This window comes from Canis lupus, chromosome 2 (genome assembly GCF_011100685.1).
Source record: "Canis lupus familiaris isolate Mischka breed German Shepherd chromosome 2, alternate assembly UU_Cfam_GSD_1.0, whole genome shotgun sequence".
NCBI lineage: Eukaryota > Metazoa > Chordata > Mammalia > Carnivora > Canidae > Canis > Canis lupus.
The window spans coordinates 7,812,097-7,832,756 of NC_049223.1; the positions used below are offsets into that span (position 1 = coordinate 7,812,097).

Sequence of the window (20,660 nt, forward strand, 5' to 3'; positions counted from 1 at the left end):
TGTGGATTTCTCTCCAGTTCCCACTGGAAGTTGAGGCCAGTCTTGAACACTAGGTCATTTAGCCAGAGTCCTGACACTGCCTGGACTTGGGTCTTACTCTCATGAACTCTTGACATATTGTTGCTCATTCTAACTGCCCTTATTGCATGTACAAATTCTGCTACTTGGTGCCATGAATTCTGTCATAGAACTTATTACCACAGGACTGCTGCAGTATGGATGCTGGCCAGAGCCAAGCCTGAGGTAGCTGCACGCCCCTGAACACTGGGCATTGGAATATTGGCCTCCCCCTTTAGATCTAACTCTACTAACTTGTCAGTTTCTCCAGCCCTGACCATTTGAGGCCCAGTGTCCACAAGTCCCAGCTTTGTCCTCACACCCTGGGGATGATTTTACAATACAGCAATTTTTTTTTCTTTGGAAGGAATATAATTTCATGGAGGATGGTACTTGAACTTTTCTTCATTTAATATCCCTTTGTTTTCTATTCCTGTAGTCTCTGCTTGTCCATAAAAAAGGAACAAATTAAAGTTATTTGTTTTCCCTGACTTATTCATTTAGTACATATTACTCTTACCCTCTTACCTTGCATATCTAATCAATCTTAGATAACCAGTGATATTTCACGGAATTGATTTAATGCCAGCCAAATCCAAAGAGTTCTTAAGGATTGTTAAGATATACAACTTTATTAGAGAATCAAGGTACTTTCATTTAGACTTTTAAAAATCTGAAAATAGCTTGAAGACCTTCTTCACCAATTTCAAGGTGGCAACCATACCTCTGTTGAATATATGAATATATATATGAGGCTATCTGAATGTAATATAATATAATTTAATATACTACAAGAAGTAGTTACCTACAACCAATGCCACGAAGTGTTATGGAGTTCAATCAATCCATTGGCTAAAAGTATACATATGGTGAGCCCATATTCAGTTTCATGCCACCAGAATTTTTTTTTAAAGATTTGTTTATTTATTTTAGAGAGAGGGAGAGAGAACATGAGCAGGGGTAGGGGCAGAGGGAGAGGAAGAGAGAGAATCCTCAAACAGACTCCCCACTGAGCATGGATCCTGACATTGGGCTTGATGTCAGGACCCTGAGATCATGACCTGAGCTGAAACCAAGAGTTAGCTGCTTAACTGACTGAGCTACACAGGTCTCTTCATGTCACCAGAATTGATTGACACGAGCCTGAATGGACATGGCCTAGAATGTAAGTCTGATGAAGATACATAGTATTTCTAATGGTTTTCTTTTTTTTTTTTTAGAGTTTTTATTTGTTTATTCATGACAGACACACACACACAGAGAGAGAGAGAGAGAGAGAGAGAGAGAGAGGCAGAGACACAGGCAGAGGGAGAAGCCAGCTCCATGCCTGGAACCTGACGAGGGACTCAATCCGGGTCTCCAGGATCACACCCTGGGCTGAAGGGGGCGCTAAACTGCTAGGCCACCGGGGCTGCCCTATTTCTAATGGTTTTCATGAAATAAGGCATAAACATATTTTAAGTTAATTACTTATGTTAAGATTAGAAAGACTTTAATAAACAGTTTTTTATAAACAGATTTTTATACAACCATTGGAAGAGCTAAGGAGAATAAGTATTAGGAAAACAATTTTAAAAAGATTTCATACTGAAGCATCCAAATAACCAGTTGGTAAGAGATCAATAAGAAGTCACTGCAATTTTTAGGAACCTTTGGCAATTTTCTACTGCATAGTTAGTCTCAGTGGTGAAGATAGTATTTCTTAAGTGCTCTCCAAAAAGTTATGAAACTCAGGTCTGGCCATTCATCTTGCTTCAAATGTCTCCTTTTCAACTTTAATATGTTTTCATATAAAAAAACTGATATAATTTGTCACAGCAAGATTTGTCAAATGCAAATGCATTTGACACTTTCCCTTATACCATTTCTGGAGCTTTTATTTTTGATTTTTTGATTTTTAAAAAAAATTATTTATTTATTCATGAGAGACACACACATACACACAGAGGGGTAGAGACATGGGCAGAGGGAGAAGCAGGCTCCATGCAGGGATCCCAGTGCGGGACTCAATCCCAGGACACCAGCATCACGCCCCAGGCTGAAGGCAGGTGCCAAACCACTGAGCCACCCAAGGACCCCCAGAACTTTTATTTTTTAATCTTTTTTTTCCTAAAGTAGGCTCCAAATCCAATGTGGGGCATGAACTCACAACCCTGAGATCAAGAGTCGCATGCTTTACCAACTGAGCCATTCAGTCATCCCCCTGGAACTTTTCATTCTTAATGTAGATCTAAGTGATCTACATTTCCATCTGGTATCACATTCTCTCTTCCTGAAGAACTTCTTTTTTTCAGGTGCAGGTCTTCTGGAAATGCATTCCCTCTCTGTCCTTTGATTGAGCTTCTTGAACTTGTGGTTTGTCTTTGATTAACCTCTGAACAATATCTCCAATTATCTCGTTTACCCCATTCTCTCTCCCCCTTCTCCTCTTGCAACTCCAATTACACATATGCTAGACTGATACTGTGCCACAACTCTTGGATGTCTTGCTCACCAATTGTGAACTATTTTTTCCTCTTTGTGTTTCAGTTAGGAGAATTTCTTTTTCATACCTTCAAATTCACTAGTTATTTTCCTCAGGTGTATTGAATCTGAGGAATGAGTCATCAGATTTTTAATGTTCTCTTTTTCATTCCTAGTATTTTCATTGGATTTTTTACATATATATGTGTATATATCTATATCTATTTTTTTCATCTCTCTGCTGAAATTCACTATTATCATCCATGTTGTTTACCTTTTCTCCTAGCTTCTTTAACATTTTAATTATAGTTAGTTATAGTTATTTTAAACTCTCCATCTGATAGTTCCAAGATCTAGGTCATCTTTGAATCCAATTCTGTTGATTGCTTTATCTCCTGACAATAGGTTCTTTTTTCCTTGCTTTTTTGTCTGCCTCATAATTTTTGATTAAATACCAAACATCATGTATAGACTAGTACAAAGTGAAGTAAACAGTATGCACATCTGGAAACAGCATGCATCTTCTTATATCAGATTATTATTGTAAGGAGTTCAGCCAGTCTAGCTAGAAGCTGAGTTGAGTTTGGTGGTTGCTGTGGTTCTTCTTGACAGCAGTCATGATGTTCCATTTGCAGGGATACGTGCTTGGAGTGAGAGTGAGAGAAAGAGAGTACTTTTGTCCGTGTGCTGATGCACCCTCAACTTCAGCAGAAACCTGTCCACTTGTGCCACAGAGGTCTTTCTCTTGATGCTACCCTTCCTCAGTAGTAGGCAGCTATTGTTTGGTGTTCTGCAAGTGAGGCAGAGAAGGTCCTCTCTTGTTCTAATCCAGATCAGTCTTTGGGGATTGCTGTGTACTTGGGTCTCAGAATTGGGCTCTCTCAGGATTCTTGCCCCTCCTCCCTGCGGTGGTTTACTTCTGCTTGATCTGAAACTGGCCTTGGGCAGAAGTTTCCTGTCCCTTCTGCAATAGTAGGAACCTCTACTTGGTATTATTAAACTCTAAGACCCAGGACAATTGCTTACAGGGAAGAAAAATGTTTCTTTAATTGTTTCCCCTTACCAGAATATGTCTTCACTTATGCTCTGTAAGCAAGAAGCTTTGCTGCCCTCCCCAGCAGTTGAAAGTTTTTCTTTCCTAGAAAGGAATGCCCTGGGAGAAGTGGGTGGAACTTGGTGTCTTACACTTCTCCACCAATCACGTTCTTTGAGTCTGATTGGCCAGAGAGTTTGTTTCCCTTTTTCGAGGGATTTAAGACTTTTCTTCTGTCTCAGGGAAGATACTTTTTCTCTTAGCATGAGCTGATACCCTCCTGAAGTCTGCACTATCAACAACTGTCCTGCCCTGCTCTCAGTTATCCTCATGAGCTTCTGGTAGGACATGAGGTAAAAAGCTGAGGGTGAGTGTGAACCCGCCTTTTAACATGTCACCCCAGCTAGTTCAGACTGCTCTGTTAACCTGTACTTGCTCTTCAGTGGTTCTTTACATTTTAGTTTATTTTTTTTTATCTGCTTGTGTTGCAATTGACATGATACTGCTTCTGCTGTAGATGAGACTATTCATGCATCACATCTTCCATTGCAAGGTCTTGCTCCTCTTTGGAATTCATGTTGCCTAGTTGTGACCTCAGTTTTCTAATGGGTCCAAAACAAGTTGTGACTTTGTAGTGTATCTGGGTTTTTCTAGTAATTAGTATGGCAGTGGCTTTTTTTTCTTCTTATGTGGGATGCCAGAAGCCTGAATCTTTTTTTTATAAAACACTCATACTTCTACAGAATTTTCTCAGTAAAGAAATGTCAAAGAAAAGAGGCACCTGGTGACTCAGTGGTTGAGCATCTGCCTTTGGCTCAGGTTGTGATTCCAGGGTCCCGGGATCGAGTCCCACATCAGGCTCCTTGCAGGAAGCCTGCTTCTCCCTCTGCCTGTATCTCTTCCTCTTTCTCTGTGTCTCTCATGAATAAGTAAATAAAATCTTAAAAAAAAAGAAAAGTATTTTAAAAATGTCAAAGAAGAAAGTAAAAAAGAATCCTGTCACCCAGAGGTAATTGTTAAAAACTCCTTGTGACCATCCTTTCAGACAAATCTTTTTTTAAAAGATTTTATTTATTTATTCATGAAAGAGAGAGAGACAGAGAGAGAGAGAGAGAGAGGCAGGCTCCATGCAGGGAGCCCGGTATGGGACTCGATCCCGGGACTCTGAGATCATGCCCTGGGCCGAAGGCAGGTGCTCAACCACTGAGCCACCCAGGCGTCCTGTTTTCAGACATATCTTTTTTTTTTTAATATTTTATTTATTTATTCATAGAGACACAGCTAGAGAGAGAGAGGCAGAGACACAGGCAGAGGGAGAAGCAGGCACCATGCAGGGAGCCTGATGTGGGACTTGATCCCGGGTCTCCAGGATCACACCCTGGGCTGCAGGCGGCGCTAAACCGCTGCGCCACCGGGGCTGCCCTCAGACAAATCTTGATGCAGATTTGCACACACACGTAAATATATGGGAACATCATTCAATACATATAATCAATTGTGTAGAGTATTTTACTCCATGGAGGTAGCATAATTTACTTAACTAATCTCTGTCAATTTAACAATACCTTCCAGAGATGTTGTTTCTACCCTCTTGGTATTATAAACAATGGCTTCATCATCTTTAATAAAGACATTTCCATCATGGAAGAGTTTTGGTTACAAATTTTTTAGATTAGTTTGATAAAAGGTGTGTATGTAAAGTCTAGGATGATAAGGAACCAGAGGAGGAGGCCAAACCCACATAGACTTTTGTCTTGAGATTTGCATATAGTTCAGATCAGTCTGGGTTCTGTAGGGCTTTGTAGTTCCATCATCCACCAAGATGTTTGAAAGCCCCCTGGCAGACATGAATTGGCACCCTTGGGGCACATCAAATGGGCCTTGGAGCACATCAGATGAAGACTTATCCTATTTTTAAAAGAATTCCCTAGCTTAACAATTTTGTTAGAAGAAAATTCACTGGTGATATATGTCATTAAATGTTTTGTTTTTACTTTTGGCTTATTCAATGATTAATACTTGCTTGCATGCAGCCTCATATTTTATTTCAATGTTCCTAATTCTCCAGTCTCTTTTCTCCAAATTGTCAGCACACAGGCTCCTTCTGCCCTCTTCACATGTTTGTCCTCCCTCTTCACCCCTCCCCACCACCAACCAGGACCCACAGATACACTCTGGTGTTTAAACAATAGTTGCTTGACATAGAAGGTAAAAAGAAAAGAAATGTTCATGTAAAAGTCAAGATTAATGAAATTTTAGAGACAAAAGATTATCTTACTTCATGGTGAGTTAGAAAGATTGTTTTGATAGTAATATATTTAATGGTTTAAAGGAGCGAGAGGCAAAGAGACAGTAAAGTCCAGAAAGAATGGCCAAAGTTTGAGAAGAGGGAAATTTGTGGAAATTATGAGAAAGAGGAGAATGTAATGATTCTTTCATTGACAAGAAAAGGAGAAAGTGGATATGGTCAGGAATATGGTTAGTCTTATGGCGATTAATAAACATAATTGCATGTGTTCTGTTATTATAGACCTTGGCTATTGATTCCTAATTTAGAAGATTAACATATTTTTAACATGTTTCAGTGCTTAAAATGGAAAACAAACTAGCATTATAACCTTTGTTATAAATGAACCTTATTTCTTAATTTTATGGTTTTTTTTTTGGTTATGTGCACAAATTCAAAAGAAACCAAGAACTACTTATAATAAATTCTTTCTAATCACAATTTTTGGTTATTTTCATAATTATTCAATTTACATTTTCCTACTTTGGAAGTTATCTACTTTTATATTAATATAATCATTCATTTTCACCTCTATGTATTGTTTAGCTGTCCAATCTTTGCACCTGTCAATGAAGTAGCCACATAAAGACCAGCATGCATATTCCAGAGAAAGTGGAATGCCAGCAGCTGACAAAACAAAATGACAGTTTAATGTGGACAAAGCCAGGATTCAATCTAACATGCTGTAGTAAAGTTGAAAGTTCAACTTAAACTGGAGAGCAAACACTCTAGTCTACATATGGTGTTTTTTTTTTTTTTTTTAATGAAAAGAGAAGCTATCTTCGTCATTGTAGAAATATTGTCTTTTGGAGAGATTGAATAATTATTTGCTTTAGAGAAGATATGCTTTAGCAACAGTCTTATCTTTAGTTATTACAGAGTTGATCATTATATGAGAGGCAGGAAAAGGGAGCCTTGAAAAATTGAAACTCATGTTTACTATATCTGAATTTAAACACAGAGTCTTTTTAATAAATTTTCAGTTGTGGATATGACTTTGAATATAGTGAAGTAAATAAATACAAATGTCTTTCTACATGGGAACTTATTTTGTTTTACCAAATTGTTTTCCTGACTTTTTATGGATTACTTTTTATAATTTGGGTTAATTCTTTCCCCAATGGCCTACTGTCAGGTGTCCTCCAAAGCTTGGAATTCTTTTTTTTTTTTTAAGATTTTATTTATTTATTCATGACAGACACACAGAGAGAGGCAGAGACATAGGCAGAGGGAGAAGCAGGCTCCCTGTGGGGAGCCCAATGCAGGACTTGATCCCAGGACCCTGGGATCACGACCTGAGCCAAAGGCAGACTCTCAACCACTGAACCACACAGGTGATTTCCTTGGTCCATTATTGACCAAATGACAGTCAACTCACTCTCCTTCTGCCTGGGGAAGAAAGGCTGTTCGAGTGGATTGTGCTCTTTGAGAACAAATAGGTTGGGAAGATTCTAAAAAGTGTATATGCCACTGTGATGTTCCTCACTTTTTTGAATCCAAGGAGGGCTAATAATAACAAAGGCTTTTGTTGTTTTAATTAAATTGCTGTTATTGGTCTAGCTTCCTGTCACATGGGCTTTGAGAAGACTGAGTCACAGTGTTGGTAGCAGTAGTTGGTGGTTTCTTGTAGGGAGTTTGAGACAGTGTGTCAACAATTAAAGGAACATTTATCTGGGTAGTTCTAAGGCCACCATAGGGCCCTCCAGGACTGTGAGGACTGATGGAGTGAGAGTTAAGAGTTTAGAGAACTAAGGTAACAGCAGCAGGTTAGAGTCCAGGTTTGGGAAGTCCCTGTCAGTGAAGAATAAGTCAGAACTGCAGGTCAGTCACCCCTGCACACAGGCTTCTATCCCAGACCTTCTGCTTTTCTCTCTCTCTAAACTTTATGAATGGCCTTCTCCAAGTCTTCAGCTTCAGCCAAATTATTGGTGACTCCAAATTATATCTCTAGGATGAACCCCATGCCCAAATTCCAGATTCCAAGCTTGCCTATTAAATGTCCTCCTTTGTTTGTTTTTTATTTTTATTGATTTACTCATGAGAGACACGGAGAGAGGGGCAGAGACATAGGCAGAGGGAGAAGCAGGCTCCTTGCAGGGGGCCCGATGTGGGACTTCGTCCCAGGACCCAGGATCACACCCTGAGCTGAAGCCAAACGTTCAAACACTGAACCACCCAGGCGTCCCTATATGTCCTCATTTGAATGTGCCATGGGTTTCTCAAACTCAAAGTATTTGAATCTGAACTTACCAAATTATTTTTCATTAAATAAGAAAATAATGCTAGCACACAAAATTGCCCTATTCCAATTATTTTTTCTTTTCTTAGTGAATGGTTCCATTGTCCATCTAGTTGCCCAAATAAGCAATTATGAGCAGTTTCCTTCTTATTCAAAGAATGCCCTAAGTTCTACCTCTTTTATAATGCATCTCAAATATGTGCCTTCTACTTCAGCCCTGTTCTGCTTTTTATTGTATCTTCGGTTCCTAGAAGTTTCCCATCACACAGTAGGAATTCAGCAAATATTTAGTGAGTGAAAAAAGAAAGAGAACAAACAGCATTGGCTCTATAGGAAATGGTTAACTCAGGGGACAGGCAAGAACTTAAAAGACATTTTTAACATAAATATATTTTGGGAAACATTCATGAGAAACTTCTCCATTAAGGAAGGACAGACAGCTGTGAGAAAGGAACTGTCTCAGGGAAGGAATAATTTCTTGGAAGTAACAATAACAGCAACAACAACAAGAAGACAGCAATGGCTGAATAATAGAATTGACACAGCTGAAAACCCAATTAATAACCTGGAAGAGCCCTGTGTGGCTTAGTTGGTTAAGTGTCTGACTATTGATTTCGGCCCTGGTCATGATCTCAGGGTTGTGAGATTGAGTCCCACGTTGGGTTGGGACTCTGCCCCTGCCACCACTTGTGTGTGCTCGCTCTTTTTCTCTCTCAAATAAATAAATAAAATCTTTTTAAAAAATAATTTGGAAGACTAAGTGAACAATGTCACTTAGAAAATAGTGCAAAATGGCAGACAGAAATTATGAGAAAAGTTAAAATATGGAGGATGGATCCAAGCAAGAGGTCTAATACCTTTCTAATAGAGTTTTCAGGAAGCAAGACAGGTACAATGAAAGTAAATAAAAGAAAATTTCCATAAACTAAAGCAAAGAGACCTTAAAAGTCAGATGGAAGGGCCCATCAAGTGCTGAGCAGGATTCAAAAGAAAAGCAGAGTATCTATTGTACTTTATCAAATCTCAGATGCCAATGGTGGTAAGACATTTTAATTTTGTGTACCACTAGCAAGGCAAAACTGCAGCCTATTGAATTGTGATGTGCACACCAGTTGTAAGCCATCTCAATTTCAAAGCTGTTAAAACACTGGGTGGGACACAGAATATGTCTTAGAATTGATGAAAATAGCAGGTACATCCTGGTGAAATTTTAGGTCTCTAAGAATTAAAAAGTGACGAAGACACTTTATCTATAACAGAACAAAACCAAGGAAACTACTTTTCTCATCAGCATTACTGATTGCTGCAGGAAAATAAAGCAAAGTTTTCAAAAGGAAAAATTCTTGAATCCTAATTCTTATATCCAACTGAAGTCTCAAGTGAGTATGTAAGAAAAATAAAGATATTTTTGAATATGGAAAAACTCGGAAAGTTTATTATACTTGGAACTTGTCAAAAAGAAATTACTCAAGAAATACTTTAACCAAACACAGAAAGAATCCAATATGCAGGATGATATGGACACAAGAAGGAGAAAGTCAGTGTGACTCAGAAGTAAGGGGAGCTACAAAAATTAAAAGTTGTCACATTAGACCAGTACTGGGAAGAGCCTCCTTTCAGTGGCAAAGCTTAGTTACAGTTTTACATTTCTGTCCCTATGAAGCCAAGTACACTACTTGGTCCTATAGTAAATAATATTTACAAAAACACATTTCACTTTTTAGAATCAGTGTAGATAAAGTTTGGGGCACTTAATTATAGTTTGAGAACAATCCTATAGACTTTAACATTGTAAAAGTAGCATTCCTTCCAAAAACTGGGAGGTTGAGAGAGAGGAGTGTTGGGGAGAAAAGAAGACTAAATAAATTTCCCATTTTTCACAGCAGGGAGTTAAGTCAAAATACAGATGTTGACATATTTTGAAATGATAATAAAGGCAACTATGATATAAGCTAAACATTTGCAAATTAAAAAACACCTAGGCATGTGAGGGAGAGAGAGAAGGTGGAAGGTAATGTGAATGCTTTAAATGCTTCATCTCTATTCGTGAAGGAAGCCCAAATCAAAAAAGGCTGTTATATATTTATAATAATGATGAGAAAAATGAAAACGAAACACAATGAGCAAACCAAATCTTAGCTTCTGGGAAGTGAGAGTTTCAGGTTTATGTATGCTATTTGCAGTTCATTTAAAAAAATACATGCATGCATGATCTATCATGAAAAATCTAAAGTAATAGGAGGGGCACCTGGGTGGCTCAGTCAGTTGAGCGCCGACTCTTGATTTTGGCCGGGTCCTGATCTCAGGGTAGTAGGGTTGAGCCCCTAATAGGGGCTCCGTGCCCAGCATTGAGTCTACTTGAAATTCTCCCCCTCTCCCTCCCCACCCCGCCTCTCCCCCTGCTTGCGCATGCGTGTGCTCACTCGCTCTCAAATAAATGCATAAAATCTTTTTAAAAAATTAATGGAATATGAATGAAGAAGTCAGTAGCTTAGTGTTCAGAAATAAACAGTGTGAAGTGCCTGGCATATAGTAGGCACTCAATAAACTATAGCTTTTATGGCTGTTACTTCAAACTTTTATTTTTATTTGTGGCAGCTGATGTCCACTAGGTTCTCTCTATTCCTTCAGATATAAATAAGATTGGTTCAAATGCACATTCCATGCTTTGTGGCAACCTAGAGAGCATGTCCTGTGTTCTCTGCAGATGTCCATGGCATCTTGTGGTGGTCGTTGCTTTGTCTGGCTCCCTCCTCCATCGAACTAAGCCAGTTTCAGAGTTTCATTATGTGCTGCTTGCCACCCCAGTTCCCACTTTGTTTAATAAGACCTTGAATTCAGTACAGTTCTGCAATTTCTACTAAAATGACCCAACTACTCACGGGACCCCTGTAAATTTGAGGAGTTTGAAGAAGGTAAGTGACAGGCACAGTTTACATCACCGAGATGCTATTTCAAATTGAATAGTGGACATCACCCCTGGACACCAGTCACCTGAGGCTTCACCACACATTAGCACCTCCAGTCTGTGGTCTTGCCCAGCCATTCTCTCTCTCTCTCTCTCTCTCTCTTTCCCCAGTCCTTACTTCTAATTACTCAGGGGGAGCTAGCTCTAAGTTCCTTTTACTTTATTCTGTAGAACACTCTAGCTCTTGTTCCCAGATGGGGCTCCAAGCCCTTCTGGGTAGAGCCCACCTCACCAAGATAGGCAACAGATGCAGGGCCTTTGGGGTCACAGAACCCACCAGAGACATAATGGTAGTAATAAGGAGTACCTTTTTCTGTCTTTTGTGTAAGAACACAGAGGTAGCTAACCAAGCAGATTTTTATATTTAGTATGCTTTCTCACTGCCTTCTGTTCTTATCAGAGAGATACAGTAGTGGAAAGTCATTATATCATTTAAAATAAACTTTCTTAAAATTTGTTACTTCACTAAGTGATAACTGCCTACTTCATTTTTTAAAAAAGTATAATAGTAAAATTTGGCCAACATATAAGTGCAGGGAAATGCACTTAAAAAGATGGTAGTGGGAAAGTTGGTTTTAATGGGCTGTGATTATTCAGTTACAAATGCAATGTATAAAAGCACTGGGCTTTATAAATTAGAAAAGGCAGAGAAGACCCCTGTGGGACTATGGCTGGCATATTTTAAGGCTCAGTTGCCTGTCTCTAAGCTGCAGAAAACCACATCTGTATGCATTGATTTGGAATGCTATATTTACTTTGGTTTATTTTCATGGCAGGTGAGGCATGAAAAACCAGTTGCGGTGCATGAAGAAAAGAAAGTAAAATTATCAGTGGCTAAGGTATAATAATAAAGACTAATGTGACCATTATTATTAATATGCTTATTGTTTATATTGATGCTGGCTGTTCTTAAGAAGTGGGAATGACTTTGAAAGCTACACTGAGAGTCAGTCTTCTGAGGAGACAAAGGGCCTGATTCCCACTGGAGTCTGATTCTGGGGTACATCCCAACTGGAGCCAAAGAAATCTCTCTCATTCATTCAATGCCTACAATTCCACTATTAGAGATTAATTCCTTTTGCCAAATTTTGTCCTCTTGTGAAATATAAACAATACTGAGAAATGGATGACAGAAGCTCTAATGTGATTGGTTTGGTCAGGTCCTTTCCTGAGAATAGTTTTGGGAAAGAAAGAAAGAAAGAAAGAAAGAAAGAAAGAAAGAAAGAAAGAAAGAAAGAAAGAAAGAAAGAAAGAAAGAAAGAAAGAAAGAAAAGGAAAAAAAGAGTAACTGGAGGAGCTCCTGCCTAAAATGAGCATGGAGAGAAGTCACAATAAGAGAGGGAAAACAAGATATAGGAAAAGGGATACCTGGTAGGGGGAAGAGTGATGAAGGTAAGTTTTGATTACTTTGTAATATTGCCTAAAGTTGGCTGCCTTTAAATGAATCACTTACAGGACATGGAGGATGGGATCTTTAATTCTTGCAATTCATGGGGATTTGCAAGTAAATGTAACTCACAATTCCCTCAAATTATTTTTGATAAGTAGAATATGCATGTTATTTAATAGAACTTCACAGATTTATGGAGAAGCAGTATACTCATGTAATTCACTTTGTGATGTGTTTTCTATTGAAAGACTGAAGACAAACGTATTTTGGAGGAGCAAATACAAATACTAAAGGCTAATTTAGAAAACGAGAGAAAGAAGACAGAAAGGTACTGGTGATAATGAAGCATAATTGTTCATTTGTAGCTAATACGACATTTAACCATCTATAACTTTATTACAGATATAAAAAAGAGTCAGATCGGATAAGCAAAAACTGGGAAAAGAAATTCTACATTCTCAAGAATAGGTATGTGGTGATAGATACAAGTTCTGTTTATAGAAATGTGACTAATCATCTTTGAAGGAATTTGGGAGCTTTGCATTCTTCTGTACATGTTAATCAATATAAAATGCCAGTATGCACTTTTAACAAGAAGTGCAAAATAACTGGCCTATAATAGAAGAGTTTTTGAAGTCACTTCAAAGGAAAAATAATTCAAGATTCTATTTCATTCGTTATCTCCATATTTCAAATTTTTTAAAAAAGATTTTATTTATCTATTCATGAGAGACAAAGAGAGAAGCAGAGACACAGGCAGAGGGAGAAGCAGGCTCCTCACAGGGAGCCTGATGTGGACCTGGATCCTGGACCCAGGATCACGCCCTGGGCTGAAGGCAGACACTCAACTGCTGAGCCACCCAGGCGTCCCTCCATATTTCAATTTTAAAGGATTAATGGGAGAGACAGACTCTTCTTGATACCTGATTTAATTGAACCTCGATAGTCATCTTCCTTCGCAGGGCTATTAAAACAGTTTCCTGTTCATTTGCACATGACAATATTTAACTGGTCTATATCTTCTTTGTAAAATTGTTTTATATCCTGTGTCCTCTACCTTTTTTACAGACAACACAGCTCCCGATTTCTTAATTCTCAGATCTTTTACTCACATAATCATTTTATCTTCCCTATGTAACCTTCGTCTTGTTAAAAGTGAAGTAAGTGACACTATAAAAGCAACACCAAGTAGAGAAAAAGCCTATTTTTTTCCTTGTCCTAACATTGTTAATATAAAACATCTACATTCTATTCTCTTGTTTCCTGCCATAATGTCACCCAGATTCTCCTGTCTTTATCATATGTTGGAATTTCCTTTGCAAAATTTTCTTACAGTCAAGGAGCATTTGAGACAGGATGGATTCAGTGGTGGTCCTGATGTCATAGGTCAAGCATGAGACTCACACAGGGCTTCATACGATGGTAATGCCCTACATTTGCACAGCACTTCATAAGGCACACTATTACTGTGAGTGTGTATGAGAGAGAGGAGAAAAAAACAAAAATCTATACATTGCTGCAGAACTGCAGACATCATCCTGAAATAGTCCCAGGTGGTACATGGAGAATCCACAAGATAGCAGAAATACCACCAGATGGCCAGGGAAAGATCTCCTCCTTGAGGTAAAATGTTCTGTGCTGAGTTCCTGCTTGTGCTTCACATCTTTTCCTTGCTTATTTCTGTGGGGTTCACTTTGTTAATTTTGTTTTTTCTTAAAGATTGCATTTGTTTGAAGTGGGGAGAATGAATGGGGGAGGGGCAGAGAGAGGGACAAGCAGACACCATGCCCCACCCTCCCCACCCTCTCCCCCTCCTCGCCTTGAGCTGGGAACCAATGTGGGGCTCAATGTGGGGCTGGATTCCAGGACCTGGAGATCATGACCTGAGCCAAAGGCAGATGCTTAACTGACTGAGTCACCCAGGAGCCCCAGTGGGGTTCACTTTGATCTTAATATTTACCTTGGATCTGTCCCCATGAGATTCATCCCATATTTCAATGACCATGGACAAGAATGTCTCAGCTTTACTACAGGTTGATTTGCTATTAATCAAGATGTTGACAGTCATATTCATCATTTTGGTCTATGCAGACTTTACATTGATATTTAAATATTTGGAATAGCAAGAAGTATGATTACATGTTTTCTCTGTGTGCCTCAGTTAATCGACTGTCATCTGTCAGGTGAGGTGGCATTGCCAAGTTTCGTGCAAGATGATGTATAACCTAGAGAGTGTGCATGTCCAGAGTAGTGCATCACAGTGTGGGATGGAGATGAACTGTACAGTCCCAGATCTCTATGGCTAGAATGGCCATTTGGATTCATTGTAACAGGGATCAGAACCCATCATTTTTTCTCGTAGAGGAAAAACTTCACCTTGGCCATTCAAGGTAAAAGTCTAATCCAACCATTTCTCAGATGATTCATGATTTATATTCAGCCCCAGTCCAAGTCAGCACGCTCCCTGTGCTCTAATTCCCTCCCTCTTCTCCTCACTTTGAAACTTAGAAACCCCCTCATTCTTGGATTTGGGAGGCAGGGAAAGTTAGGTAAACGGGAACCCTAGGCTGTTCCTTCTTTCCTCTTCTCTCCGCACTCCTCCCTTCTCAGGCGTCTGGCTTGCCTTGCAAGTCCAGGAGTCCTAGGACCTTTCCCAGTACACCTGCACTCCCTGGTACACCTGGGCTCCCCAGTACATCTGCGCTCCCCGGTACACCTGCACTTCCCGGTCCTGTTAGTTTCACCCCTGGCGGGTTAGACTCTTATGTCCTTGTTCTCAGACCATGTCAGAGTGTAGTGTGGAGGGAAAAAGAAGAGTCACCCTTGGTCGCTTGTTGTCTCTTCTGGCCATGCAACACATTCATTTTCATTGTCTATGAAATTCAAGTTTCACAAGAAGTACTAAGGCCAAATCAGAATAATTCTGGAGTTTGGGACACTCTTTTTTTTTTAAGATTTTATTTGTTTATTTATTCATGAGAGACAGAGAGAGACAGAGAGACAGAGAGACAGAGACACAGGCAGAGGGAGAAGCAGGCTCCCCACAGGGAGCCCGATGCAGGACTGGATCCCAGGACCCCGGGATCACAGCCTGAGCCAAAGGCAGATGCTCAACCACTGAGCCACCCAGGTGCCCCACTCAGGTGTTTTTTTTTTTTTTTTGGGGGGGGGGGGAGTTTGTGCCTTCTTCTCAATTAAGCTTTCTTAAGTCTTCTCAAAAGCTAGGCCTTGGCAGGTGAGGGGATGGTGTGGGGTGAGGGGTTGACTCATGAAGTTCAGAGTGTTCAGCTGATGGTGATCCAAGACACAGTTTCCCAGCATGGGAGGTGAGGGGAATTGGAATCAAAAGCCAAGCAGACAGGGATGCTGGTGGCAGCTTTATTCATAACTGCCAAACTCAGAAGCAACCAAGATGTGCAGGAAATAGATCACACTATTTAAAAAATTTCCATCCATACTGCTCTGTATCCAGTCAGTTATTTTTCTGAGCACTGCATAGTATTCCATAGTATGTCTTTATGTCGTGTTACTAATCTATTCCATTTCTGGTGGTCAGCCAGGTTTTTGCCAGCACCCTCTTATCCTATTTCCTCTCAAGGTTCGGCAGGAGTTCTTTTCGTACATATGGAGTAGGATGGTTGGATTCTGTTGCGATGACCAAACATTTTAATTTTCCTGGGCTGATTCTGGTTTAAGCTGGTTTCCTAGTACCATTCTCAATAGCATTTCCTTCTATTTGCAGATTTATCATCCTGAATTGGATGATAAATGACATGGTCACCTTAGTCCAGTAAAACAGGCTCTATTGTTCTCCAGAGAGGCTATAACACTTACACTCCCAACAGGAGCCCATTAAAGTTACTGTTTCACCTTTGTAGATTCTGGAGATAGAGCAGTAAACAAAATAACCAAATCTCTACCCTCACAGAACTTACCTCCTATTGGAAGAAAACATAATAAACAAGTAAATATATAATATGTCAGATTGACATAGGATACATTGTGCCCCTGCAGTACAAGGCAGGGGTTGCTAGTTTACAGATGGTGGTCAGAAAAGGTGTTTCTAGTAAGGTGGTATTTGAGTGGAAACCTGAAGTGAATGACGGAGCCAACGATGTGGTTGTCTGGAGGAGCATTCCAGGCAGAGGGAACAGCAGCAGATACAAAGGCTCTGAGGTGGGAGCTTTCCTATGTTTCAAGGACTGTGAAGAAACCAGGTGGCTGGAGTGGAGTAAGGAGGGGCAAGCTGTGTAAGAAGTCAATGAAGTAGAAGATTTGGAATTTCACTTTGATATGGAAATAGCTAGCTTTTTTTTTTTAATAAGAAAATTTTCTCTCTTAATGGCTGCTGTGACATTATGACACCTAATACAGTTAGTAACAGAAGTTCTTTGGTATTATTCAATGACCACCAAATCATATATTCAAGTTTCTTGATTATCTCAAAAGAATCTTTTAAAGTTGTTTATTTAAATCAGGATCCAAAAATAAATAAATAAATAAATAAATAAATAAATAAATAAATAAATAAATAAATAAATCAGGATCCAGTTGAACCACTGCATTTGGGTGTTATGTGTCTTAAATAGTTTTTTTTCCCTGTAATAATGGTCCCACTTTCCAATCCATTGATTTGCTAGATAAATATGCCCATTTGTTAAATAGGATGTCTCATATTATGGATTTGGTTAAGTGTGTGTGTGTGTGTGTGTGTGTGTGTGTGTGGCATCATTTGCCTATTCTATCACTGTATTTTCTACAAACTGATGTTTAATACTGGGTGCTTAATTAGACTCAGGTTCAATATTTTAGGCAAGACTACTTCATTGGAAGTACTATGAAATTCCTATTGCATCACATCATCAGGAACATAATGTGGTTTTTTTCAATAATGTTATTCTATTCAAGTGTTAGCCTAATCCATACATTTTAAGCTTCGCCACTGACCTTTCTCTACATAATTTAACTGTAAACTATGATCCAATATTTCATTAAGGGCTGCAAATTGGTGATATTCTATCTTTCCTTCAGAATTTATCAGCTAAAATTCTATTAGAGAAAAAAATTCCACCATTTGGTTACCCTAAAATATAGTTTATACAAAGAAGGCAAGATAAATGTTTGACTCCCTTTATTTATCAATATTCAGAATGATAAATTTGTGCCCTAAAACTGCATCTGAGTATCTTTGCCAATGAGGAGAAACCCAATCTGGTTTTCTGTCTTCAAAACGTTACTCTGATCTCTGTGTTGAGTATAGGCCACAGAGAAGCCCAAGAAAAAGCTGGGGAAAAAATTAGGAGCTCTGGAAATAATAACCCAATTCTCAGGCACAACACAATGGTAATTTGTCTGGGATGGGGGCAGTAGAAGTTGAGGAATGATTAAAATTTGGGTCTATTTTAAAAGTAAGCTCAATAGGATTGTTGAACTGGAGGGTATTATGCTGAGTGAAATAAGTCAATCGGAGAAGGACAAACATTATATGGTCTCATTCATTTGGGGAATATAAATAATAGTGAAAGGGAATAGAAGGGAAGGGAGAAGAAATGGGTAGGAAATATCAGAAAGGGAGACAGAACATGAAGACTCCTAACTCTGGGAAATGAACTAGGGGTGGTGGAAGGGGAGGAGGGTGGGGGGTGGGGGTGAATGGGTGACGGGCACTGAGGGGGGCACTTGACGGGATGAGCACTGGGTGTTATTCTGTATGTTGGCAAATTGAACACCAATAAAAAATAAATTTATTATTTTAAAAAAATTTAAAAATTTTTAAAAATTTTTAAAAAATTTAAAAAAATAAAATAAAAGTAAGCTCAATAGGATTGTTGAAACATTGCATCTAAGGTAAAAGAGAAAGACATCAAGGATGGATGCCAGGGTCTTACCTAAGGGACAGGAAAGAGGGAGTTGCCTCCCACTGAGATAGGCAAGCATGTTTCAGAGGGAAATCAGTTCAATTTTTTATATCCATTTAAGATATTTATTAATCACCTGAAAGTAGACATCAAATAGGCATTCATGACCATGAGAGTCTGAAATTCAGAAGAAAGTTTAGGCTACATGCATAAGTTTGAGATGCATTAAGTATAGGTGATACTTAAACCCATGAGACTAAATGGGATCAGCTAAGAGTCAATGTGGGTAGAGAAAAATAGAGCATGTTGGGTGAATGAGTAAGGGTTCCGTCAGGACAGACCTCAACAGGGAAATTTTAATATCAAGGAGTATTAACTAATAGAAGGTGGTTAACTGTGAAAAGAGGTAAAGAGAACTCTAAAGGATAGAAGGATAACAATGTAGGAAGAAGAGTCTGCCTCTAGGGGTGAGGAAAAGTATTTATGGCAGGAACAAAATTTGGAAGAGTTCTCCCATCAAGGCTGAGATTCAGATGCCATGGCAGCATGTGTATCTCTGGCCCACTGGATGGTGGCCACAGACTGGCCTGGGGAGCAGGAAATTATCAACTGAAGTGCCAGGGTGAGCACCACAGTACATCACTGACAGTTGCACACTTCTTAAGCTAAGAAGGAAAAATCCCAGCAAAACCAGGAAGTGAGGGGCACCTGGGTTGTTCAGTGGTTGAGCATCTGCCTTTGACTTGGATCATGATTCAGGGGTCCTAGGATTGATCCTACATCAGGCTCCCAGGCTCCCAGGCTCCCCAGGGAGCCTGCTTCTCCCTCTGCCTATGTCTCTGCCTCTGTGTGTGTGTGTTTCTCATGAATAAACAAAATCTTTTTTAAAAACACAAGATGTGAAGCCCCTTCCTCTTATGCAGGACTAGCATCTAGATGTACAGCAGGAATATGGTCAGAAAGAAAGAGTACTCTATACTTTCCACTTCTCAGCCCCTCTGGGTCCATTTCCACACCAATCCAGAGTGGGTCAAAGTGGAATATTTTGTTGGTGGGGGAGGACGTGGTGTCTGCCTTTGCGGGGACTGAAGGGAAGAGAAGAACTTCATGAGAATATTTTCAAGACAAGACAAACACATAAGAAGCCAGGCCAGAATCACCAGAGCCTTTTGCCTGCATATTCAGTGTACAGTACTGAATTCATTTATCTGCTCATTTCTTCATTCATTTAACAAATATGTATCCAACATGTTCTAGTTGAATTGGGGGCAGAGGAAAAGTCAGGAATCGGTTACCACTATTGTAACTCTGGTTGATGCTTTGTATTGACAAGGGCGATAACATGCAGCATCTAAAGGAACAAGGAATCAGTTGTACAATTTATCTCTTCAGCTAAAAAAGTCACCAGTTTCCCTTCAGGGCTGGAGAGATTCATATCACCTCTCATAGAAATCTGCCCATGGGGGCAAACGACACAGTGGGCATGCCATTCACTACATTCAAAATGGCAGTTTAACAACTAACATTGTGTGTTAATGTGTTATGTGTGTGTTGAATGTATACAATTAATGTTTTAGTTTACTACATAGTGTCAGAGACAATGCTAATCACTTTGCATATGTCAAATCCTTATTGGGACTGTAGGTGATAGTTAAAAAGAGTAACTCCTGGGTGCCTGGGTGGCTCAGTCGCTTAAGCATCCAACTCTTGATTCCAGCTCAGGTCATGCTCCTTGGGGTTGTGAGATGGAACCCCGAGCATGCAGTATGCTTGAGGATCCTCTCTCTCCCTTGCCCTCTGCCTCTCCCCCACCCTGCTTGCTCTCTCTCTCTCTCTCTCTCTCTCTCAAAACAAAATTGCTAACCCCACTTATGAGGAAACTGAAGTTCAAAGAAGTTAAATAATTTGTCAGAATTCACATAGCTAACGAGTGGCAGATCTCAGGAATGACATAGGTCTTTCTGACCCTAAAAAAACATGTTACTCTTAATTCTTTTTTGGTTCAACATTTAATATATTACAGAAGAATACTTAAGATACATCAGTATAGTATAAAGATAACAGTATGGTGAACACATGTGTTCTCACCACAAGATAAAGGATTAGCAGCCATTGTGTGCCCATCCAGGGCCTTGTGCCCCTTCTTCCTCCAATGTAATCTATCCTAAAGTTAATGTTTATCATTCTCTTGGGGAAGGTTTTAAATTTTTTAAGTTCTTGATCTCAGCTAGTTAACATACAGTGTTAGTGCTGGTGTTAATCTCAGTTGTACAACCTAGTGATTCATCACTTCCATACATCATCTGGTGCTTATCACAACCGCCCTCTTTAATCCCCATCACCTGTTTAACCCATCATCCCCCCC

The 20,660-nt window shown here is 39.4% G+C and overlaps 1 protein-coding gene across 1 annotated transcript in view; it reads left to right on the plus strand.

Moving 5' to 3' along the window:
* Positions 1 to 20,660, plus strand: part of C2H10orf67 (chromosome 2 C10orf67 homolog) — a 189,797-nt gene that overhangs the window by 127,658 nt on the left and 41,479 nt on the right. The window contains exons 12-14 of the mRNA XM_038532058.1: positions 11,824 to 11,886; positions 12,686 to 12,765; positions 12,840 to 12,905. Coding sequence (XP_038387986.1) covers positions 11,824 to 11,886; positions 12,686 to 12,765; positions 12,840 to 12,905 — 209 coding nt within the window. The remainder of the gene's footprint in view (positions 1 to 11,823; positions 11,887 to 12,685; positions 12,766 to 12,839; positions 12,906 to 20,660) is intronic.